Source organism: Jaculus jaculus, chromosome 2 (assembly GCF_020740685.1).
Source record: "Jaculus jaculus isolate mJacJac1 chromosome 2, mJacJac1.mat.Y.cur, whole genome shotgun sequence".
Taxonomy (NCBI): Eukaryota; Metazoa; Chordata; class Mammalia; order Rodentia; family Dipodidae; genus Jaculus; species Jaculus jaculus.
In genome coordinates, this window is record NC_059103.1 from 198244473 (window position 1) to 198269693 (window position 25221).

The 25221-nt window shown below is 43.4% G+C and overlaps 1 protein-coding gene across 11 annotated transcripts in view; it reads left to right on the forward strand.

Annotated features, from left to right (window-relative positions):
* Positions 1 to 25221, forward strand: part of Ptk2 (protein tyrosine kinase 2) — a 296868-nt gene that overhangs the window by 203274 nt on the left and 68373 nt on the right. For 6 of the 11 annotated variants that reach the window (XM_045143858.1, XM_045143860.1, XM_045143866.1 and 3 more), the window contains 5 exons: positions 5724 to 5741; positions 13821 to 13877; positions 15245 to 15265; positions 16316 to 16413; positions 22214 to 22298. In XM_045143858.1, the coding sequence (XP_044999793.1) occupies positions 5724 to 5741; positions 13821 to 13877; positions 15245 to 15265; positions 16316 to 16413; positions 22214 to 22298 (279 nt within the window). The remainder of the gene's footprint in view (positions 1 to 5723; positions 5742 to 13820; positions 13878 to 15244; positions 15266 to 16315; positions 16414 to 22213; positions 22299 to 25221) is intronic. The other 5 variants (XM_045143862.1, XM_045143863.1, XM_045143864.1 and 2 more) reach the window with 3 other exon arrangements.

Here is a 25221-nt window from a genome sequence, read left to right on the forward strand (position 1 = left end):
AGATAAGAGCAGCCTCTTGTATATGCTCAGGGATGGGGCTGCAGCACCATATTTACCATCACATTGAGTCCTGTTTCTGCTCTAAGATGAGGCATTTACCGTTCTCAGAACTTAGGTGGTTTGGCCAGGTTCACATAACCATTGAGTAATCAAAAGCTTGCTGGAAGCCAGATCTTGAACCTTGTGTTCATTTTCTTGTCATTTAGACCCCATTGACTCATTCCAGAAGCCTGATATATTGTGGAAGGGAGCAAAATACTTTAGTGTGCGTGTGATCCATTACAGCTTCCCCCCCGCCACATTTAGCAGAAATAACAGTACTGGCCGTTCTGTTAAAATTCAAAGATCTATCAAAACAAAAAACCAAAGATCTAAAAGCCAGGCGTGGTGGTGGAGCACACCTTTAATCCCAGCACTTGGGTAGCAGAGGTAGGGGGATTGCCATGAGTTCGAGGCCACCCTGAGGATGCAGAGTGAATTGCAGGTCAGCCTGAGCTAGAATGGGACCCTACCTCAAAAAAATCCCCAGAAATCAAAGATCTACTCCTTGGAGCCGGGCATGGTGGCTCACACCTTTAATCCCAGCACTCGGGAGGCAGAGGTAGGAGGATTGCTGAGTTCGAGGCCACCCTGAGAGACTACATAGTGAATTCCAGGTCAGCCTGAGCTAGAATGAGACCCTACCTCGAAAAACAAAAAAAAAAAAAAAAAAATCTACTCTTTGGGGTTGAAAGATCCTGTGTTTCTTTGACTCTGAGTTCTGAGACTCTGGCTTGCTGCTGGCTCTCTGGGTCCCCCACACTCATTTGGGAGGATCATCTCTGTGTTTCTTGTCAGCAAGCCACAAGTGGCCTTGTTCTCCACTTCCTACAACCCCTCATTGCCATGGTGCTGGCACTGACTCAGCCCAGCTGTAGTTTTACTTCTAAGAAAACCCTGTCTGATCCCTCCCACCCCCTGTGTTGTTGGTTTTTTTTTTTTTCCTTCCCCCAAGGTAGGGCCTCACTCTAGCCTAGGCTGACCTGAAATTCACTCTGTAGTCTCAGGGAGGCCTCAAGCTCACAGTGATCCTCCTATCTCTGCCTCCTGAGTCCTGGGATTAAAGGTGTGAGCCACCACGCCCAGCTCCATTTTTGCGATTTTTATTTATTTGCTTGTTTTACTTATTCCTTGAATCCTCACTTCCAACAATCCTCTGAGTATACTAGGACTCCCACTCCATGGGCCTATCACCGTTCCATTGTCCTGTGTCACGCCTCTTGCAGCCTCACTGGCTTCTTCAGCCTCAAAGCCTGCTGGGTGATAACCCTCTCTGGCATATGCCTTCCTCCCTGCTCTGTCAAACTTCCTTCTTGCTTGCTAGATGCATGGCCCACCTGGCTCCAGCTCCATCCGCTCCATGTTGTTGCCACAGAAGACCCTCGGCAGCAGGACAAGCACACAGCTTTCTTCTTACTTGGGCTCCTAAATCCTCGCTTGTGCTGGAGCTCCCTGCCTGCTCCTCTGCCACCATCCTGCAGTCACTTCAGTCTGCCCTGTTTGTTCCAGGCTAAACACATTCTGGGAAATTCTACCAGCAGGAAAGAACTTCCACACTGCCTTAACCTACGTGTTGTCATCTGAGTCTGGGGGCTCTGCCTGCCTTGTGCCTACTACCTAAGTCTCCTCTCCAAGGCCTGCCTCTCTATCTTTGTGAAGCTGCCCTCTGTGGGCTTCCAGACACATTACACTTGCTGCCTTTGTATCCCTCTCTACTAAGATTTAACTAAGCTGGTGGTGACTAGCAGTATTCTGTCAATCTCAGTAGCCCTGTTGCTGATGCCTCCTTATTGCCTACTCTTGGGAATCCAATAGCACCCCACACCTAATGCATTTGAGATAATCCCGGTTCTCACATAGCCTGTGCCTTTGCCTCCATCTCCTCAGGAGCAGTCCTATCTCCATTCTGACCTCTGCCTCGCCTCTCGTTATAGTGCCTTGCTCCATCGTGTAGACATTTGATTGTCTGCCCACACCTGCCTCTGTTCACACACCCCCACTCCACATTGGTTTGTGCAGTTTTGCGTGCTCCCTTTGGCGTGGCACAGTCCTTGGAGTCCATCTCTTGTCACTCAGAATAAAAGGCAAACCCTACCCACAAGCTACAGGGTCTGCATTCTCTGGCCCTTCGTTACTTCACTGTCTTATCTGCCACCACCTGTGTCCTCCTAATCCTGTGTCATCTTTGTGTGTGGATCTCTTATGATCCTTGCCAGTGCCCTCAAAACCTCTGCAGAGACCTGATCTGCATGTCTGCTGTGTGCCCTGCGTGCGCTTGCTGCTCCAAGTACAGGCATGGACACTATTTGTCCTGGATGCCTTTGCAAACGAATCTTTCCATAGTTGTGCTGTTGAGCTTCTACGTGACTCTGTTCCTGCACTTCCCTGCTGTTTGTGTCTGTTGAGCGCCACATGACCATGTCCTTGTGCCCTTCTGCTATGCTTGTGTCTGCTTGTGGTTGTTGACATACAGCATAATGTACTTGCCTCTCTTCTATTGAGCTTGCAGCCACCCTGAGACTGCAGAGTGAATTCCAGTCAGCCTGGTCTAGAGTGAGACCCTACCTCAGAAAACCAAAAAATAAATAAGCATAGCAAGTGATTTTTGTTTGTATGATTCAGGCTACTCTTAATATTACTCAAGAGAAGTTTACTTACATTTATAAAATTATTAGTCTTTAAGTCACTCTAGAAAATTTTGGGTGTTTTGAAATAGTAGAAATAAGAATAGCTAGGCCTGTGCAGTAGCCACAGTACCAGAAACCCCTTACTCTTTCCTTTGCTTGAGATAACTTCTGCTACTTCCAAGAAGTGGAAACAGGATAATGTTCCCATGGCCATAAAGTAAGTAGAGGTCATTTGTAGTGAATGGTGGTAGTAGTGGCATGGTGTACTCTTGACCTAGATCTGCTTGGTTTCTTCCCCCCCCCCCCCGTCCCTGCATGTGTGCGTGCGTGCGTGTGTGTGTGTGTGTGTGTGTGTGTGTGTGTGTGTGTGTATTTTGAGATAACTCTTACATAGCAGAAACTGATCAGGTATTCCTGATCTCTTCTTGTTTCCACCTCCTGAGTGTTGGGATTACATACATGTACCACACACCCAGCTTCAGTTTGTATTTCTTTTTTAAAATATTTATTTATTTATTTGCAAGGAGAAAGACAGAGAATGGACATGCCAGTGCTTCCAGCCACTGCAAACTCCAGATGTATGCACCACTTTGTGCATCTGGCTTTACGTGGGTCTGGGGAATCAGACTTGGGTTGTTAGGCTTTGCAGGCATGTGCCTCAACCGTTGAGCCATCCTTCCAGCCCCAGTTTGTATTTCTTAAGACCAAAGACCTCATTTTACACAATCCAAGTATAATTATCCATCATTACACACAGTCTGAATACAATCTTCAAAACCAGGAAACTTAATACTGACAGAATATTGTTAACCACAGTCCATGGTCTTATTCACCCCAGTAACTTACTCACCTCACTCCTAAACATCTAGCATCATGTACATCTACTTACTGGGTCAGAGCCATCATGGAGGAAGTCTAAAAATAGAATGTGGAGTGAGGGTGGCTTTTCACATCAAGCAAAAAGATGAAGTGGTCAGTGAATGTCACTAAAATCAAAGCATGTCATTTGGAAAATATTACTAATACATGTTTTTCAATTCTTGTCATTTCTGTTGCTTTTGTGATAGTGTTGTTGAGCCTGTTGCCTTCTTGATGGCCGTATATTTTGGCCTCATTTCTCCTTCATCCACCCTGGAAGTCAGGACTGTTAATGCTACAGCCTGCCTGTGTAGACATGTTAAGTCTGCTGCACCTTCAGGCTTCATTCCTGCTCAGACCTCACTGGAGGGTGTCTGCCCACTGCTCTGTCACACTACGTTGTTGCTCTGTGTCCTTTCTGCTGCTGCTGCTGCTGGAGAAATGGATGGGCAAGTGAATGGATGGATGGATGGTGCCAATTTACATCCTTCTCACCAGTTTCTTGTGTTAAAATACTCTGAGCCTGTTTTTTTTTTTTTCTGTGAAAGATTTGGGATAAATTGCTCATAAAGCACTTCTACAAATCAAGTTTTGCAAAAGACAATTTTCTTTATAGTTCATTGTTAAGTGTTCACAACAGCAGCGGGTATTCTTGATTCTTAAATTACTTATTGGCCTTTGCTTTTTATTACTATGTTTTCCATTTTGTTTTAGTTTTGTTATTTGTTGTTTGGCTGGCTCTACAGAGCTGGAAGAATTTCATGATTTCTTCTTTCTGTACACAGTGCTAATCTTTGCTAAAACAGAAAATTATATTTTAAAACTGCAGGTCAGTCATAGTTACAAATAAGGTCAGTGGACCAATAAAAGTTCTTAATTTTAAACCTGTTTTTACAGATTTGCCTTAAAATGTCTTTTGTATTGAAATAATTTGTTTCTGTTTTTCTCTTTCCTTCTCTTGCCTCTTTGTGAAGGAGTCAGTCACTGCCAACATAAAGTTAAGAAAGCTAGCCGCTTTCTCCCCTTGCTCTTCTGTTCCCTTGAGCCTCCTTCGACCGGTACTGCACTGCACTTGCGCTCTCCTGTTAGCCAAGGCCCCCATCTTAACTCCAGCAAGACGCTTCTGTGTTGTCCTGAGCAGTCCACAGCCATACTGGACATTCGTGTGTAACAGGGTGTCTTGCAGTCTCTGGGCTGTTCTCTCAATGCTCATGTGTAACAGGGTGTCTTGCAGTCTTTGGGCTGTTCTCTCAATGCTCATGTATAACAAGGGGGTCTTGCAGTCTTTGAGCTGTTCTCTCAATGCTTGTGTGTAACTGGGGTGTCATGTAGTCTGTGGGCTGTTCTCTCAATGTTCGTGTGTAACAGGGGTGTCTTGCAGTCTTTGGGCTGTGTTCTCAATGAGATTGCCTCCTCACTAGCTTCTCAATGCATGACAGGGTGAGAAGAAGCTTCCTGGTGTCACTTCTGTTATCTGAGTGTTTTCTGAGGAGTTGGCAGGACCGGTTTTGGCCTTGTGGGTTTCCTAATACAGCATGCAATTGAATGTGGGATGATCAGAGTGAACCCCATGTATGCTCTCTGTGCTTGGGGGACAAATGCTGTATAGACCCAATTGGATGGTTTTGTAGGAAATAATTTTTGATGATTATTAAAATAGTAGTTTATCAAAAATGTCTCAAAATATGTTTTGTACAATTTTAAATGGGAGATTTACTTGTCAGCATGGCTTTAAGAATTACCCGTACCTGGTTAACAGCGTAGGTGTGGCCTAGTTGTGCCATGTGAAATAAATCCCACCAGCTAATTAGAACAAGCATGACCTGGTTATCAGTTTATGTGTGCCGTAATGATTAGTTTGATTACAGTTTTATCTAAGAGAGTGTGGGTTCTCTTTGAGGGAGATAGATGCCATGTTTAACCATGAAATGCCAGCAAATTAATTTTACCTAGTGTGGTAGAAATAACTGTAGTACTGCTGTCTAGCTGTGCATCGTGCAAGTACAACTCCAAGTAAAACACTGGTACAATCTTGGTTTTATGATTTGACCTAGACTTTAAGGGTGACTTTGTTATTTTGCTTGCATTTTTGACTTACTTGTCATTTTAATAGTGTGTTTCCCCTTTCTCCCTCTTCTCTTTCCTGCCCTCTGTTTCCTACCCCCCCCCCCTTTCTTTGCATGCCACCTGGATCTGCAGATGAAATTAGTGGGGACGGTAATACTTATTTTCACATTATGTTACTGCTATATGATGTTTATGTGGTATCTGTACAATGATTCAGTGTATGAGTGAGGTCATGGAAAGGAAAGATGATTGGATTTTAAGTCACACAACTGTTAAGGGAAATATCAGCAGTAATGACACTTGTTTTCTCAAACATTTGATACTTCTGAATAACATGGTAATTCTAAAATCACATTTTGTGTCATGTTTCTCATTTGTTTGTGCAACACCTGCATGAAATGTTATATGCCTTTAAAAGCTAAAATGGAGATTTTCTTCATTTTTCCATTTTTTTTCTTATGAGTAAATGACAGTCCATTCACTGAAACTTTCACCCCTGTTCATCTTGTGACAAGGATGAACATCTGCATAGAATGAATAAAGTGGTTGTAGAGAGTGTTACGTAGCTCAGAAGCTAATGACTTCAGAGGAGTGTGAATTCCTCATGAGATTCAAAGCCAGATTTGACCTTTGTTCCAAGAGTCTTCTGTGGTACTAATAGAGAAGCACCGGCCCTTCTTGGAGAGCAGGCACCTTACCCAGCCACTCCTGGCCCAGGACAGCGCTCCCAAGCGTCATTAAACAGCACGGGCTTGCACATGAAAAAAATGGTCATCAGAGACCAGTGATTGGTTGGGCTTCAGCCTTATCCTCTCCTGCTCTGTCCTGTCACCAGCTGACTCGGATGACCTCAGCAGCTTGCTTACCACCTTCCTCTCCTGGGGAAAGAGTCCCTGGTGGTTTTGAGACTTACTGGGAGGCACTCAGATGTAAATTAAAAACAAATGGTGGTTACCACAGATGGGTAGGATGCAAACATTCATGTGTATTTATTTTTCCACATCTGAATTGCTCCGTGCTACGAGGTGGCCAAAGAAGGGTATTTCTCATCTTACCAGTGAGTAGCAGAGCTTGTCAGAGATCTCACCTCCTACCTGTTCTTAGGCTGACACATGGGGTAGCAGTGCCTTTATGTTTTTAATGGTTAGAAAGAAAATAGCAAAAGAAAGCCAATCTTCATGACTTATCAGAACTACGTGACACTCAAATCAGTGTCCGCAAGTAAGTTTTGTGGGAACACAAGGCATGTCTTTTCCCATAGTAGCCTTTGGGCTGTGATTTGAACAACAAAGTTAGAGGGGCACAGTCCTAAAACATTTCCTTCCAACCTTGCATACACAGTATGCCAATCTCTGGTCTAGCTGTTTAAGATTGTGGAGTGAAGTGGATGTGTCTTTGCTCCTGGAAAAGACCATTGTCCACTGTGTCATGGTTTCTACAGAGGTCATGGCATATCTGGTATCCAGGTTGGATAAGAGAGTGAAGGTGTATGAGATTGATGGTGTATCACACCCCTCCCTCCAATAAGTACATGCTCCTCCTACCCCCATGAGCAGGAAGGGAGCTAGAACTGCCCCTTTATGCACCTGAGGGAAAGGAAGAGGTGTCCCCTATATTGGAAAAACTGCACATGTTTGCAAAGCCTCAGCGATTTCTGAGCCTAAGGCTTGTGTGCCCTTGTTTTTTCTTTTCCTTTTTAAAATTATGTTGTAGTTTATTCAATCCTTGGCTGAACATTCATTAAATGACTATAGGCTAAATTGTGGCCTCAAAAATTCATACACTCAAGGCCAGCCATGGCACATGCCTTTATTCCCAGCACTCAGGAGGCAGAGGTAGGAGACTTACTGTGAGTTCATGGTGAGCCTGAGACTACACAGTGAATTCCAAGCCTGAGTGAGACCCTACCTCGAAAAGAAAGAAAGAAGGAGGGAAGGAAGGAAATAAATTATACATTCAAGTCCTAAATAATGGGGTCCTATGATATGACTGCCTTTGAAGACAGGGTTTTAGAAGTGGTAAGGAAGCTCAAAGGAGGTCCTAATTAACCATGACTGGTGTCCTCAAGAAAAGAGGACTTGAAGACCATCCTGCAGACAGGGGGAGATGATAAGACAGAGATGGTACAGTCATTTACAAGACACAAGAGAAAAGCCAAAAAGGCACCTTGATCTTAGGCTGTCGACCTCCTGGACTGTGAGAAAATTAATTTCTGTTTTTTTTTTTTTTTTTTTTCAGTTACTTTTCTTTACAGACCAAGGGACATTAATGGTCCCTGTTCCACCAGGACACCCCCCAAACACCAAGCTGATGCTTTCATGGCAGCTCCAGGGCCATCAGGTTTTATGTGACGTAGCATCAGCCCGTAGTGCCACTGGTGCATTATGACAGTCTCAGGAAAGAGTTTGTTTAACATGAGAATATAGTAACTTTTCTCTCCAGTTTTCTGAGCTGTTGAGTTTCCTCCCTTTTTAATAGGGTTTTCCCAGCTTTCTAGTTGTGATACTGGACCACTCAAATATCCCAAAATTTAAAAGTCCTCTTTTTACAATATTTTTATTTCCCTAATAACTTTGTCTGTTAACTTATTTTTAATTAATTTTTTTTCCAGGCTGTCCTGGAGTTCACTATGTAGTCTCAGGATGGCCTCAAACTCACTGCAATCCTCCGACCTCTGCCTCCTGAGTACTGGGATTAAAGGTGTAAGCCACCATGCCCCACTTAATTAATTTTTTGAGACAGGATCTCATATAGTCCAGGCTGATCTCAAACTTGTTACATAGGAGGATGGAGTGATGGCTCAAAGTAAGAATGCTGGCTATGCAAGCATGAGGACCCCATACAAAAAGACAGCTGTGGTTATGCATACAGAAAACAGGATGATTGCTGTGTCTTGCTGGTCAGCCAGTTTAACCAAACAACACAAGCCCCAGGTTCAATGAGAGACCATCTCAAGGAAAGAAAGCAGGAAGGGCAATAGAGGGGACCATTAGTGTCTTCCTCTGGCATACACATGTGTGCAAACAAGGTGGGTGCATCTTCACACACAAGATTGTACTCCAACTGAGTAATATCTCAATCACACTTTCCAGGGTCTAATGCGGAAGAGGTGGCAGAAAGAATGTAAGAGCCAAAGGAAGGGTAGTACTCCTTACAACATGCTCCTCCAGACACAAAATGGCCTGGCTATCCATGACCTCACAGTGCCTGACACTACCTACACAAGACCATCAGAATAGGAGGAAAAGATCATGACATCAAATTAAAAGAGAGACTGATTGAGATGGGGAGAATGGAGTTTCAAAGGGGAAAGTGGGGGTATTACCATGGGATATTTTTTATAATCATGGAAAATGTTAATAAAAATTGAGAGAAAAAAAAAAAGAATGTACTCCACATACTCCATACACACCAAAAGCAAAGCCCTTAAGATCCTCCGCCCTTAGCCGGGTGTAGTGGCTCTTGGCACACACCTTTAATCCCAGTGCTCGGGAGGCAGAGGTAGGAGGATCACCATGAGTTCAAGGCCACCCTGAGACTACATAGTGAATTTCACAACAGCCTGGGTTAGAGCTAGATCCTGCCTCGGGGGGAAAAAAAATCCCCTGGCCTCTACCTCAAGTGCTAAGATCACAGATATTCACTGCCAGAGTCTAGTTTTATGTGGTGCTGGGGCTCAAACCTAGGACCTCATGCTTGCTAGGCAAGTGCTCTACCAATTGAGCTACATCCCAACCCACTTTTTATTTTTACTGTTGTGTTGTGTTGTGTTGTGTTGTGTTGTGGTTTGGTTTGGTTTGGTTTGGTTTGGTTTGGTTTAGTTTGGTTTGTGACATACCTCAGACCTTTGGGCCCTGCCTTTTCTGTGAGTGTCCCTGGAGCAAATTGTGCCCTTCCTCTACCCACAATATCTGAAACCTATGATAGCCTTGAAGCCAAGAGTTGTATGAATTGTGTAAAAGATGAAATGTCTTATGATACCTCGAAGCCCAGCTCTGCACTGAGGAGCTGTGCTGAACCCCACCTCCCTCTGAGCCACTTTGGGGAGCAGTTATGCTGGTCAGAAGGGATAGCGCTGGTGTCAGTTTGGGATCTGGACAGGGGTTAATCCTGACAGAGTGTCCCATTGAAGCCGGGGCTCATGTTGTTTAGATAGGTTGGCTAACCAGCAAGACCTAGCAGTCCTCCTGTCTTCTGTCCCCTCAGTAGTGGAGTGCATGCTTGCTTATGACACTATTCTAGCATGTGTAATATGCCATTGTCGTCATTAAATGGAGACCATGAATCTTGCTTATATTTTTTGTGCTAGATATTTGAGCTATTTCTTGATTTTTCTTCTTATGTTCCTCCTATGCTACCTTTATTCAGGAACAGGGAGTTCTGGCTGGGGTCCACAGCATCTCAGGGCCCCCAATTATGTGAATCACGTTTGGTGTCCATGTCATGCTGTCCCTAAGTCCCAAAGTCAGCAAAGAAAAAATATAATCAAATTAGCACCATGGATTTTTAGAGAAATACTTCTAAAGAAGTCACCACTTGAAATTCATTTCTGTGTGCCTTCCACAGTGTAACTGCTCTGTGCAAACCAATCAACCCATGTAGTATTCACACGTTGCTTTGCAAATCCTGGAGGTTTTATATAGAACTCATATAGCACTAAAAAATGTACAGGCTCTATCCTTCCTTCCTTGTTTCTTTGCTATTCCTTTTGCTTATTGTTTGTTTGATAGTTGGTTGTTGGTGGTGGTGGTGTGTTGAGAAAAGGCCTCACTCTATAGCCCAGGTTAGCCTCAAAGTCATGGGTGATCCCCTGCTTCAATCTTCCAAGTGCTAGATTGATGGCATGAGCTTGACGTGCACAAGCCCTTTCATGTAATTGTGTGCATTGACTAAAATGTATGCAATTTGATTTTCCCATATCCATGTTGGCGCTAACCTGCTGTGTATAAACCATTTTCATCCTACCGCTCGGAAGTATTTCAGTAGTTGGTGTCTCCTCTTGGATTTTGTAAGGCAACCTAGATCAGTAGGCAGGAACTGCAGGCCTCACTGCCGTACAGCAGCAGTGAATGTGTCTGCCATACTGTTTCCTGTGGTCCTTATGACCCTGGGGTACATACTGTTCTCCTTGTACCCATGAAGACATCGCTGCAGACATGCAGGTGAAGTAATCCCCTAAAGGTCACATGTGTCCATGTTCCTTTCCCAGACATAGCAGCTCTACTGTTGGTTGTCTGTGCCACTCTATCAAGTTTCTCAAGTCCTGTGACCCAGAGTCTAGGGGACACATTGTCTCCTTGCTTTGTTGCTGCCAGGCATTCATCCTGGTTCTTTAGTACCTATCACCTGAGTCCCTGCTCTAAGCCAGGTGCTGTTCTAGAGATGTTGAAGACACTGAGAACAAGATATCCAGGGCTCTGCTTCAGTGGACACTATTCTGAAGATGTGGGGAGGCAGGTGACAAGGAAGGTACAGGTGATGAGAGTGAGAAATCAGGAGAGGTGATTACAAGTAGGGACATGGACAAGTTAGTTTGAGAAGAGGGCTCTACAAGCACGTGCCTTCAACCATCGAGCCATCTCCTCAGTCCAGGAGACCTCTAAGATGAAGCATGATGGCACATGTAAGTCCGCATGAACTCACTGCCATTCCTGTCATTCTCTGATGCCTGCTGTCTTCATTCCGGCAGTAGGAGCTGTTAGAGGGTGGGGTGGGCTTCTAAACAGGCTTGTTGAAACCTCCTGTGTCACCCAGGAAGTGGATACACAGCAGCTTTAGCTGCATTTGATGTTGCGATGTATGCTGAGGTGAGGCTGCTAAATTACAGAGTGAAAAGAAAAATGGGGCTGGAGAGATGGCTCAGTAGTTAGGGTACTTGCCTGCAAAGCCTAAGGACCCAGGTTCAGTTCCCCAGGACCCACGTAGGCACAAGGTAGCACATGTGTCTGGAGTTTATTTGCAGTAGCTAAAGGCCCTGGTGTGCCCATTCTCTCCCTCATAAAATATCATTTTTTTTTTCCTTTAAAGGCACACATTTGTCTATCTTAGCTATTGGAGAAGATTCCTCTCTGCCTGGTCCTGAGCAATTCCTCCTACCAGTTTTTTAGTTGTCTCTCCCCCCCCCCCCATGGTATTTTATAACCCATGTCACACAAAAACAAAGCTCCAGGACTACTGGTGCTGATTCACTGTTCTCAGCCCTCCTTGAGGCTAGTGTCATAGAAATACAGAACTAGAAGAAGGGTAAGGCTTTGAAGATAATAAATTTTTCTTTTCTGTAAGTGGTGTTGATAAACATGTAAAAACAAGAGTCTTCACTTGTCATCCAGAACTTGGGAATAGTTTACATCTGATTGATGCCTTAAGGAGAGTTTATTTATTGATGTTATGTTCTGCCAGCCAAACTTGTAAAGCAATTTTTGTTTGTTTGTTTAATTTTTTTGTTTATTTATTTGAGAGCAACAGAGAGAGAAAGAGGGAGATACAGAGAGAAGAATGGGCCCACCAGCCACTGCAAACAAACTCCAGATGCATGCACCACCTTGTGCATCTGGCTTAAGTGGGTCCTGGGGAATCGAGCCTCGAACTGGGGTCCTTAGGCTTCACAGGCAAGCACCTAACCGCTAAGCCATCTCTCCAGCCCTTTGTTTTTTTTGAGGTAGGATCTCATCCTAGCCTACGCTGACCTGGAATTTACTATGTAGTCTTTGGCTGGCTTTGAATTCACAGCAATCCTCCTACCTCTGCTTTCCTAGTGCTGGGATTAAAGGTGTGTGCCACCACACCTAGCTCACTTTATGCAATTGTTAAATCACTTTCAGTGGTCATTACACATTAAGAAACTGAATTCTGGCTGGAGGGATGGCTTAGCGGTTAAGGTGTTTGCCTACAAAGCCAAAGGATCCAAGTTTGATTCCCCAGGACCCATGTTAGCCTCATGCACAAGGTGGCGCGCACACATCTGCAGTTCATTGGCAGTGGCTAGAGGTCCTGGCACGCCCATTCTGTCTCCCCCTTCTCTCTGTCAAATAAATAAAAATAAAATATTTTTTAAAAAAGAAACTGAATTCTTCCAGTTAGAGGTTTAATCTCATTCATGACCCACAGAAGTGTACGCAGTGATTGGCATCCTAGCCACTGGACAGGATATGCTCTCCAGCTTCTTTGGCTTTTGTGCTTGGGACACGGGAGAAAGCACTTGTAGCTGGCAGCCACTGAAGTTCCTGTCAGGTGTCAGATTGGCTCTCTCCAAGGACTTTCCCGGGGGCAGTCCAGGTCCTGGCTGATGGTCAGAATGGCCTAGCAGGCAAAGGCCTCTTCTAAAAAAGAGTAGAACAGAATCAGTGGAACAGGTTGTTCTGAAGTGCCTGTTGTTTTCACACAAGGGTTTTTAAGTTGCTGTGTTACCAGAAAGAGGAAGTAAAAACACCAGAGTGCCTTGACATTATAATCTCAAGAGATAACTCATTTAAAATCTGCTTGCTTCTTTTTGAAAGTTTTGTCAGATCTTTTTTTTTTTTTTGAAATTAATGTGTACTCTTTCAATATCTGGTTGTAAAGGCAACAAATATAAATTCCTGGATTGTATTTCGAACCCAGAGCCAGTTGTATTCAAAATTTGGCCAGACTACCATTTGTTCTCAGAAGGAGAATCTTCAGGTGACACTGTCACACTGGTTATTAACAAGATCGGAGCTTGCAGGATTCTGTAATGCCTGTTTTGTTTCAGAAACACCAGCAGAACACAGTGTGTCTTTTTCTATTTTCTTTGGTTTTTTTTTGGGGGGGGGGGCTTTTTTTAAAGACAGGATGTCATGTAGCCCAGGCTAGCTTTGAACTTGCTTTGTAGCTGGGGATACCCTTGAACTTCTGATCTGCTGCTGCTACCTCCAGAGTGCTGGTATTACAGACATGCATCATCACACCTGGTTATTTAGTACTGAAGATAGAACCTAGGGCTTCATGCATGTTAGGAAATCACTCTATCGCCTAATTAACATCCCCAGTTGTTCCCCTCCCCATACATAATATAGTTTTTTAAGCATGCATTTGGTGTACTTGAAGGAGTTTCTGTGGTCAGCAGATTTTTTTTTCCCCTTAAATAATTCACAGTCATTTCACGTCTTCCTAGTTTTCACAAGGCTTTTCTGTGTTTGTCTATTTGTTTTTCAATACATAAGTGTGTATTACTGTATGTTGGGCATTGATGTCACTTTTATTTCCATACAGAGACTGATGATTACGCTGAGATCATCGATGAAGAGGACACGTACACCATGCCTTCAAGTGAGTAGGTTGCTCTGCTCTCTTTAGGGTTGGCGGGATGCACCTCATCTTAAAGAGCTTTCCATATTTGCTCTCACGTGAATGCCCAACAGAAATGTTCCTTTACCCTCTGGAAAGAGAATTCTGTGTGTGCCACCCTGAGGTCAGAAGACTGGATTGCAAGTGCTGAAATGATTCGTATAGTTACAAGATTTCTTTGATCTAGCTGGGCGTGGTAGTGCACGCCTTTAATCCCAGCACTCAGGAGGCAGAGGTAGGAGGATTGCCATGAGTTCAAGACTACCCTGAGATGAAAGAGTTAATTCCAGGTCAGCCTGGACCAGAGTGAGACTCTACCTCGGGGAAAAAAAAAAAAAAGATTTCTTTGATCTTATTTTCTGACTCTCTGATAATATCCTTTATTGATTATTTTCTCTGTGTAGAATATTAGTATTATTTTAGGCTTACATAAAACTGTGCATACACCCAGAATTTATTTTCCCTTCCAGCCATTCACTGGCAATACATAGAGTTCCCAGCCTTCAGTCCAGATGATTCAGTGAAAGGGGTTGGGCTGGGGATGACACAGAACCTGGAAATGTCAAGGTGCTCTTCCCCATGGTGATCCTCAGCTTGTTGGTGACAGAATCTGCATGCCTCAGATCTTGCCTTGGGGTATGCTGTTCCCATGCCTTCCATTAGATGAGCCCTTGAAATCTTATTTTGGTATAAAGACAACAATAACAACAAACCTGCCTCTTAAAGAGGCTTTGGAAGCTTAGAGATCAATGTGAAATCCAGACGTCCTGATTTCATGTACTTCATTCAGTACAGCTAAAGACTGTAGGTCTTCTTCATGCATAAGGAGACATTGCCAAAATGAAGGGGAAGCATACTGGCTTCTGAGGCTTGCATTTTCTAGGGCGTGCCCACTTTGCCTGCCCAGAGCCCTGTGTCATTGGAGGGAGCAAGACCCTGGCAGGAGCTCATACTTCTTCCCTAGGATTTACCTGTTATTGGCAACTTGGAACAGAGTTTCCATTCAGGTTTACCTCTTTTAACTAGCCATGTGGTCATTTCTTCCTTCCAAAGAGACCACAGTCACATGTTTGTTATTTCTAGTTGCATAGTAAATATCTAGCATGAAGATTTTGATCCAGTGTCTACAAAAATGACTTACAGACTAGGAATTTGGGATTCAGAGGCCTTACTTTGAATATCTTTGCGTTAACTCAGGAATATTTAGTTCTTTTTTATTCATTTGTGCTTCAGGTACTTAGGTTAATACAATTGAAATGTACTCTCCGACTTTGTTGTTGTTAACCTAATTGTTATTAGTCATTTCTAAGCAAGGTCTTCAATTTTTCTCTCTCTTAATTGCAATACAGAAAGCTATGGAATAGATGAAGGTAACAGGATCCTTTGACATACTGCATTTGCTTGCATTTGCAACCCGAGTGATGCGGGGTGTTTCAGTTTTCAGTTAACTTTTTTTTTCAACTCTTTGTTATTGGTTTACTCATACTGCTACATCAGTGGAATTACTAGCTAAAGTGATTTTAAAGAGGAAGGCAGATGTCTAAAACATGGGTTGGGTGTTGTGTATGACTGCATTGAATGACCAGGGAACAGTGCTCGAATATTTGGCGTTTGTTCTGCTGGTGATACCACTATTGGAACACACAGTGCGATGGAATGGTTTTCATAGTTGAGAGAAAACCAAGTACTAAGTAATTATCACATTAGAATTCAGTTTACTGTGTTCCACCATGTGCCTCAGCAGCTTTCTGAATAATTGACTTTACAACTCACAGTTTAATCTATTAGTTTGAGGCACGTTCTCAAAAGTTCATGCTGATATATTCAGCCTTGATTGTATGTTATCTAATTTTAAAATTAGCTTTTAAAAACTACCTCTTTAAACTCTTTTAGCTCCATAAATAATCTAGAGATAGGAATATAACAAAGTGGAAAACTCTTAAACTTTCAAAAAGTGAATTTTACTTATGGCACAGTATAATGTTGCTTTCATACTTGTAAACTTGAGTTATTTATGGAATAATGCTTTATGTAACTGTTCTCATAGCTTTCATATGCTAATAACCTAAACTAATAGCTGTTATTAGTTAAGCATGCAATTTAATAATTAAAGCAATTATTTAGAAAACTGGCCAATACCAAATAAATCAGAGATCCAAAGACTCCTAGGAACAGCATTGGTAGGGGGGTACACACCCACCTACTTTCAGTGGAATTCGTTGTTAGAGAGTTCATTTAATACCATAACTTATATGGTGATTCCTTTTATTTATTTATTGTTTAAGAGCATTCCACTCTGTTCAAAGCATTTCTGTGACTTTTTCTTCATGAATGGTATTGAAATAACATGTATGTATTAAGAGTTATTTCTACACTTGGAATGTGGAACATGTATATTAATGTGTGGATCGTGTTTGCAGCCAGGGATTATGAGATTCAAAGAGAAAGAATAGAGCTTGGGCGCTGCATTGGAGAAGGCCAGTTTGGAGATGTGCATCAAGGCGTGTATTTAAGCCCAGTAAGTCAAATCTGGATGCATTTTTGACTGTTAAGATTTCTGTTGCCTCTTTTTTTTCCTGGGTTCTTACATGTATATTTGTCATCCTTGAAGCTTTTTATGCCCGTAGCTTACTCACTATATTCAGACATTCAAAACACAGCAATATGAGCTCCCAAAGGGTGAGTCTGTCTTCATTCACTCATGACTGGCTGTGTCATCAGCAGTAGGTTTCACAGGTGACTGTTCGAGGAAGATGACCAGTCAGTAACAATTAGCCAGTACTCCCATTCACTAAAAAGAAAACGTGTCAGTATTTTCCCTCCAAGCAAGACCAATGAATTTGTATAATTCAGTGCTTTTGTGTGTTTTCAGAATTGTGTACTGGTCTCCACAGTCAACTCTAGGACACTGTTCACTTCAAGAGGTTGATCCTCACTGGCAGTTACAATGCACTCTACCATCTGCCTGCACAGCCTCTGGCAACCACTTGCTTCCTGTCCTAGTATAAGGTCTTCCCTTTCATTACCATATAATGTTCTTTTGCAAAGATATGCCACCTTTTATTTATCCTTTCTCCAGGTGGGCCTCTGGTCTCTTCACTCCTGGTTACCAAAGTGTTGCCATCAACATTGATGTTCAGAGCTTCCTTATATGGCAGTCATGTTGGACTGTTGGTTTGTAGGCAAGATTTTACTCCAGCCCAAGCTGACCTGGCACTCTGTATAGTCCATGCTGGCCTCAAACTGAAGGTGACCCTCCTACCTCAGTCTCCCATATGATAGGGTTAGAGATGCCACCACACCTGCTGCATTTAGCACATGACAGATTCTTCAGCTGTTCTCCCAGGCAGCTCTGCCTTTATACCCAGGCCAGAGTCTCCATGGCTTCACCAATACCCTTACTTCAGCTCTGCTTTCTTTAGATTGGAGAAGTTTAAAAACATTTTAGAATTGAAGCTCATCCTGCTCAAGAACTTGTTTAAATTTTATTTATTGATTTATTTATTTTGGTTATTCAAGGTAGGGTCTCACTGTGGCCCAGACTGACCTGGAATTCATTACATAGTCTCAGGGTGGCCTCAAACTCATGGTGATTCCTCCAACCTCTGCCTTCCGAGTGCTGGGATTAAAGTCATGTACCACCATGTCCAGCTCTGATTTATTTTTTATTTATTTATTTGAGACAGAGAAAAGGTCAGAGAGAGAGAGTGAGAATGGGCTTTTGTGGGGCCTGGAGAATCGAACCTGAGTCCTTAGGCTTTGTAGGCAAGTACCTTAACTGCTAAGCTACCTCCCCAGCCCAAAAACCTTTATTTTAAAGACTACACTGATGATAGTTGTACAGAAATGACATTGGTGAGACTGAACAGCACAAGCATGTGACCTTTCCTGGTATCCTTGCTGTGGAAACTGTGGGTAATGTTTTTCCTCAGGCCCCTCAGATCTGCCCAATTTTGTCTCCTATGTACATATATGCACAGGTAATTCCTTGCCCCCATGTAGCTAGACGACTACAAATTCTTTTTAGAATACAGCTTTGGAAGCTTATACTCTGTGCTTATATCAAAATGTAAGGTTTATTATTTAGTTTTTACTTGTTTCCTCTCTTGAAGACAAAATCCTGTTAAAGGAACCCTAAGTCTAAATTTGATGGGAAGAGCTGAATTTAAGACAGTTCTGGGACTGGAGAGATGGCTCAATTGTTGAGAGATGGCTCAAAAGCCCGATTACCCAAGTTCCATTCCCCAGTACCTGCGTAAAGTCAGATGCACAAAGTGGCGCGTGTATCTGGATCGTCACAGCCACTGGAGGCCCTGGTGTGTGTGTGCTGCTTTCCGTTACCTCAAACACGTCAGCGAATGACACAGTTCTAGAAGGTGAGGCTTCTAGACTTCCATGGTTAAGACAGATCCATTTCCAGAGTTCGCCATTCATACAGCAGGGTTTATGGACTTTTATTTTATTAAATTTTTAGTCTTTTTTTTTTCCTTTCTTTGTAGTGTTAGGGATTTGTGTGTGCAAGGCAGATACCCTACATCTGAGCTACATTCTTTCCGCCACCTCTTCTATAATGGACCCTGAGCCTTGGAAGGAGTGATAGAGATATTTCAGTGCTGAACACTCCTCTGTCACTTCTCAGCACAATGGTGCATTTTGAGTCATCCCAGAGGTTACTGCCACCTGAAAAGAGAAGCTTCTCTAACCAAAAATGAGAGTAGCATTATTAATATATGAGTATGAACATTAAGAGAAGTGCTTACTGGGCAGTTTGGTGAGCATAGTATATTTAGCCAGACACCAGCAGACATTACACCCCTAGGGCTCATGACCTCCCCCATCATAGGTTTTTAGTATCAGGCATGTATTCCCTACTGTGGAGTGGACCTTGCCTACAAAGCCACCCAGGTTCCATTCCCCAGCACCCATATAAGCCATATGCCACAAGGTGGCGCTTGCATCTGAAGTTCATTTGCAGAGGCTAGATGCCCTGGCACGCCCATTCTTTCTCTTCCTCTCTTTCTTCTTTCTCAAATAAACAAATAATAAAAAATTTTTAAAAAGAAAAAGAGGGTCTGGAGAAATGGCTTAGTGTTTAAGGTGTTTGCATGCTAAACCGAGGGACCCAGGTTCAATTCCCCAGGACCCACATAAGCCAGATGCACAAGGGTTTATACACAAATCTGTAGTTCGTTTGCAGCCCTTGGCACACCCATTCTCTCCCTCCCTCCCTCCCTCTCTCTCTCTCTCCTTGCCCCCTGCCCATTTCTCTCTCCCTCTCCCCCCCCCCAAGTAACAAAAAAGAAAAAAAAATTTAAAAAGAAAGAAAGCGAGTGAGCGAGCTGGGCATGGTGGCACACACCTTTAATCCCAGTACTTGAGAAGCAGAGGTAGGAGGATTGCTGTGAATTCAAGGTCACCTTGAGACCACATAGTGAGTTCCAGGTCAGTCTGGGCTAGAGCAAGACTCTACCTTAGGAAAAATAATAATAATTAAACTCATTCAAAAATAGCACAGAAACATTTAGGGGAAAAAAATAAAAAGGTGAGCCAAATCTTTGAGTACCTCATGACCCAATCAAGTAGGTACATCAATTTACCTTGCTATGTGACGTCTGAAATTCTTGGTCATACACCTGAAAGATTACTGTTACAATTTCAAGCAGAGGCAGGGGAGGTCATCTGTATAACGTAATCCTAGTACTGGGGAGGCCAAAGTAGGAGGATTGCCATGAGTTCTAGGTCACCCTGGGCTGAAGTAATACCCTGCCTCCAAACCACCACCAATAACAGAAACACAAGTCAAATATTGTAACAACATACCAGCCAGGGTCAGCGCCTCTTGCTCTGAATGACTGCTGTCACTATGCTGCCGCAGTCCTTGCTGTGTCAACCAACCTTAAAGCAGCAATACCTGCCCTCCCCCCCCCCCCCCCCCCGTAGCATGGGCCGCTTTTTAGCATCCTGTGACTCACCCTCTGAATGCCAGGTCTGGGCCCACTGCTGAGTCATTAAGAGGGTGCTGGGATAGCCCGTGGGAAACCCATGGAGAGCACAGAAATGCTCAGGGCCTGCAGTGTAACCAGACTCAGACCAAGTTGCCCCATCTGTGGCCGGATAGCTCAGTGCATTCCACACCTGATAGTGCAGTCACCAGTCACTCTCGGGGAGGAAGAGGAATTCTGAGGCAGTCAGAGAGGGATCCTGAGCAGCATCCCATGCACCTCTGCCCAGCTGATTCATCTGCATTGCACAAGAAGGTTGGGAGTTTCTTCAAAAGGACTTAAGCAGTAATGGCAGTGGAACTGAGTGCTAGTCAGTATTTGCTAAACCTTATAAATGTCCATCTGCTCCACTTCCCAAATTTTCTTCTGTGCTGTGTAAAAGAAGGTGAGACAGTGTGAGTTAAGATGAATAGATGGCTCGGGCAGTAACAGCATTGAGCCAAGATGATACCTCATGGCTGTCCCCAGCTCACCTTGCTATTCTCCTGGACCTGCTCCATCACAGAACATTTCTCCTTTCACATTTCTTGTCTCTTTGGCTTTCTGTCTTCTGAACTTGTTGAAGAAGATGAATGTTTTACCTTGTAAAACAACAAATCTCTTGATTTTTCTCCTGCTCTGCTATTTAGTCTCCTTACCATTTTCTTCCCTCCTCCCTGACCTCTTTGTTGCTGCAGAGCTCTAAAGCACAGTCCTTGAGCCTCTGCCTCCCTTAGAGACTTTACATAGTCCCATGGACTGGACTGTCCTGATTCCCATGTGCAGTTTGTCATTCGGCCATGACCTGGTGCTCTGGTTATCTCACTGATGCCCCAGGCTTTTCATGTTAAGAGATCATGATGTACTGATCATCTCCTTCCACGTTGCCAGTATCTTAAGCAAAAGCCTGGACTTCATTCTCTCCAAGCATACCAAGTACTCAGACTTCAGAACAAATCCAGAAGCTCAGCTTTCCTCTCACCTCCATTGCTGCCCACTGCCCATGTCATCATCATCTGTCACCCAGGTTTTGGTGATAGCCACTTGCACCACTCCATATGCCTGACCCCACCAACTGCAGCATCTTGTGGCAACAAAAAGGAATCACAGTGCATGTTCTGAACCAAAAGGGTCAGAACCACAAGTTCAGGAGGTATGGTGTTGCAGTCCGGTTTGCATTGCTGTTAGAAATCACCCAACCAAGAGCAGCTTCTGGGAAAAAGAGATTTATTTTGGCTTACAGGCTCGAGGGGAAGCTCCATGATGGCAGGGGAAAATGATGGCGTGAGCAGAGGGTGGACATCACCCCCTGGCCAACATAAGGTGGACTACAGCAACAGGAGGGTGTGCCAAACACTGGCAAGGGGAAACTGGCTTTAATACCCATAAGCCTGCCCCCAACAATACACTCCCTCCAGGAGGCATTAATTGCCAAATATCCATCAGCTGGGAACCTAGCATTCAGAACACCTAAGTTTATGGGGGACACCTGAATCAAACCACCACATAGGGCATCTCGTATCAATCACCAGTACTCAAGAAGCTGTGGGAGGAGGATTGTCGTAGGTTTGAGGCCAGCCTGGACAACAGAGTAAAGTCCTAGCTCAAAAATAGTAACAAAAGAATTCTGACCTCTACTTTCCAGAGTACACCAAGCTCCCATTCGTACTGAAGTAAAAGCCATGTCTTCACATAAGTGTTGATATGACCCCTCTGAAGTTAACTGTGGGCTCAGCCATTTTACCCTCACACACTCTGCTGGTATAGCCTCACTGGCCCACAAGTGTTCCTTAAGCAGAGCATAACACCCTTCCCTCAGCCATGTGTAATATGCCCATTTCGCCATGCCTGGCTTCCTGAGATGTTTGCCCTCATCTGCTCAGTGAGGTCTTCCTCATACAGTTGCCACCACTCAGTCTTCATTTCCTGACCTACTGCTGTCTTCCATAACTGTTATAGCACATTATGAAACCATTGTACTCTGTTTATCATCAGTGTTCTTCACTGGAGTATAAACTGGACAGGAACAGGGACTGTTGTCTGTGTTGCTCGCAGGTGCAGCCTGCGAGCCTCCAACAGGTACTATCACGCAGACATGCTGAACGTTGTGACCTGTGACTAAATAACTTGCCTTTGGCATTCCACATGTATATCCATTCTTCTCTGGGGAATATCTTTAAATACCTGTCTGAAATGCTATAGTTCAATTCTGTTTGGTGCCTGTTTACTTTGATTGCTATAGAGCCTGTTTTTTTGTTTTGTTCTGCTTTAGTTTTTGTTTGTTTATTTGTTTGTTTTTTTGCATGTGTGTGTGATTCTGTCATTTCCCTGAAACAGGAGAATCCAGCTTTGGCAGTTGCAATTAAAACATGTAAAAACTGTACTTCGGACAGCGTGAGAGAGAAATTCCTTCAAGAAGCCTGTAAGTTTTTAGAAACTTTTGTGGAATTCCATTTGAAATTTTTTGTTTGTTTTTAGTTTGAGTTTCCAGACAGGGTCTCACCCTAGCCCAGGAACTCACTTTAGCATAGGCCAACCTCAAACTCCCAGCAGTCTTTCTACCTCAGTCTCCTAAGTGCTGGGTTTACAGGCACAGACCACCATTTCACTTGTCTTTATCTGAAATCCAAACTTTCTCCAAAGGAAAAAATATTCACTGTATTTGCCTTTTTTATTTGTGTTGCAAATTAATGTATAAATTTGAACAGAGACCTACCACAGATCTCCCCAGGTAACTGCATTGCACACATAAAGGTTCATGTTCTCTTTGTCCATGTTCTCTCTGTGCTTTTGTACTGAGATCAGTGCACATGCAGAAGTGAACAAGAGAGACACTATGACTAGTCCCTCCTCCTTCAAAATTAAAGACTTGACCAGAAAGAAACCCCAGAAGAACCTCCTTTCACAGCCTTCTCAAGGATTTTAGCACAGCCTCCTGCCTGCATTGTGTGCTTCCTGGGGTAATGTGCAGGGAAGCTGCCTTATAAGATCTTCTCTCCTGAAAGTCAAGTGGAGAAAAGGCCCTTTCTGTCCACTGGCATATACATCAGGTTCTCTTTTCTGACCACCATACCTAAAGTGGGTCTCCCTTGGGTACTCCCACGTCATGGGGCCACCTTCTGCACCTCCTAAGTATTCATGATCATATTCATACAGTGTTCACACACGATTATTTTTTGTCCCTCCCTGTAGACTTTAAGCTCATGGCGACAGGGCCAAGTCTGTGCTTACCGCTTGATGTGCAGTGCCCAGCACAGAGCTTGGCCTGTGGAAAGCACTTTGCAGGTGTTTGTCATAGGACTGAGCCCATTCTACTTTCTAGTTTAATAGTATCACCACCCAGCGCCCAATGAATTACAATAGGGGATGTTATGGTTCCAGGCATGAAACACATCCTCAGCCATAGCCCCAGTCTCTAGTGTAAGAATAAGAAGTGGCCTGGCCAATGGTTTCTTCCTCATTTGTTCATTTTTTAAGTGCTCAGGCCAAGGAACAAAAAACAGGCCAGATATTCTTCAGACCTGATGCCCTCCCTACCTTACATTTGCTATGATTTTGGAGCATTATTTTTTCTTCAAAATGCACATTTTAAGAATTGCTTGTGCTTTCCTAAAATTATTCTGCACAGTTACTATATTGTGACTGTAGGACATCATTTCAGCTATAGGGTTTATAGGCATAATTTGGTGAAGCTAAACCTTTATTTCTTTGAAAGGGTTGCTCAGCTGCTGCTTCAGGAAAATAAGGCATCTCTGATGCCTGAACCTCTCCAAGGCCTTAACAGGCTGTACATGGATGCAAGGGATGGCCTAGGTCAGGGATTATTAAACTCTTAGGATGGGCCATATAGTGAATCCTTATGACTTGGGCCGTTCAGGGTCTGTTCCAGCTATGAGCTCTGCCTTTCACTACACACAGACATGGACAGATCAAGCATAAAGTATTGCACAGGACTAGGTTTGCAGTGAGACTTCACTTTTGGGCAGCCACAGCCCCAAGGCCTTCACCCATTGCAAAACTTACCTGGAATTTCTAGCTCAACAGGACAGTTTTTAGGTAACCACAAGAATGTCCTCTCTCCTCATGCCAGACCATGTAATAGCTATACTATTTACTCCAGAGAAAAATGTCTTGATAGTTGTTTGTGAGGATCACATAATGACAAAATCCAAAGTGACAGTATAATCACCTGTAGTAAATAGAAAATAGAGAGTAAGGGGCTGGAGAAATGGCTTAGTGGTTAAGGCACTTGCCTGCGAAGCCTAAGGATCCAGGTTTGATTCTCCAGGTCCCACATAAGCCAGATGCACAAGGTAGCACATGCATCTGGAGTTCGTTTGCAGTGGCTAGAGGCCCTGGTATGCCCATTCTCTCTCTTTCTAATAAATAAATGAATTAAAACAAATATTTTTTTCAAAAAGAAAACAAAGAGTAAGTACACTGATTGCCTGACGTTATCCCAAGTAACAATGCTTAAGCAGTGATGTGATTCTGACCAGATGGAATTGAATAAGACACTCAAGTTTTGTTTGGTTTTGGTTTTTAACTAGGCGTTTATATTGTATATTTAAAACAAGCAACTTGCCAGGCCCTTTTCTTGGATAGTGTGGGGGGGAAAATCATGTGAAAACAAGACAACTTTATAAACCTGAAATGGCCTTCAGAGTATTGGTAGGGTCTGTGGTGTTCGACAAGAGCAGCAGGACCTTTATCTGGACTCACCTGGCAGTGGCAGCCTGATAGCTCCACACTGAGTGACTGTGTGATAGAGCCTCAGGACATCCTGAGGAATAGTTGGAAGAGACACCAAAGGAATGAATGTGGCCTTTGAGTTTTCAGGGGACTGTCACTTGGCTGTAAACATTTTTTTTCTGTTAAAAAAAAAAAAAAGGACATGAAAAATGGAGTTTAAGATAATAAGATTGTTAATTAGCCCAATGCGATAATTAACTGTAATCCCAGCACTCAAAACTGAAGTATGAAGATCACACATTCAAGGCCAATATTTTTTCAAGACTAGTTCAATTAAGGTACAAAATAGGCCAGGTGTGGTGGTGCACGCCTTTAATCCCAGCCACTGTGAGTTTGAGACCACCCTGAGACTCCATAGTGAATTCTAGGTCAGCCTGGGCTAGAGTGAGACCCTACCTCAAAAAACAACAACAACAAAAAAGATACAAAACAGGTGCTGAGCATGGTGGCACGCACCTTGAATCTCAGCACTTAGGAGGCTGAGGTAGGAAGATCATTATGTATTTGAGGCCAACAAGAGTCTACCTTAAAAAAAAACAATAATAATAATAATTAAGATACAAGGCAGGCTAATAAGCTTTACCTATGGAAAG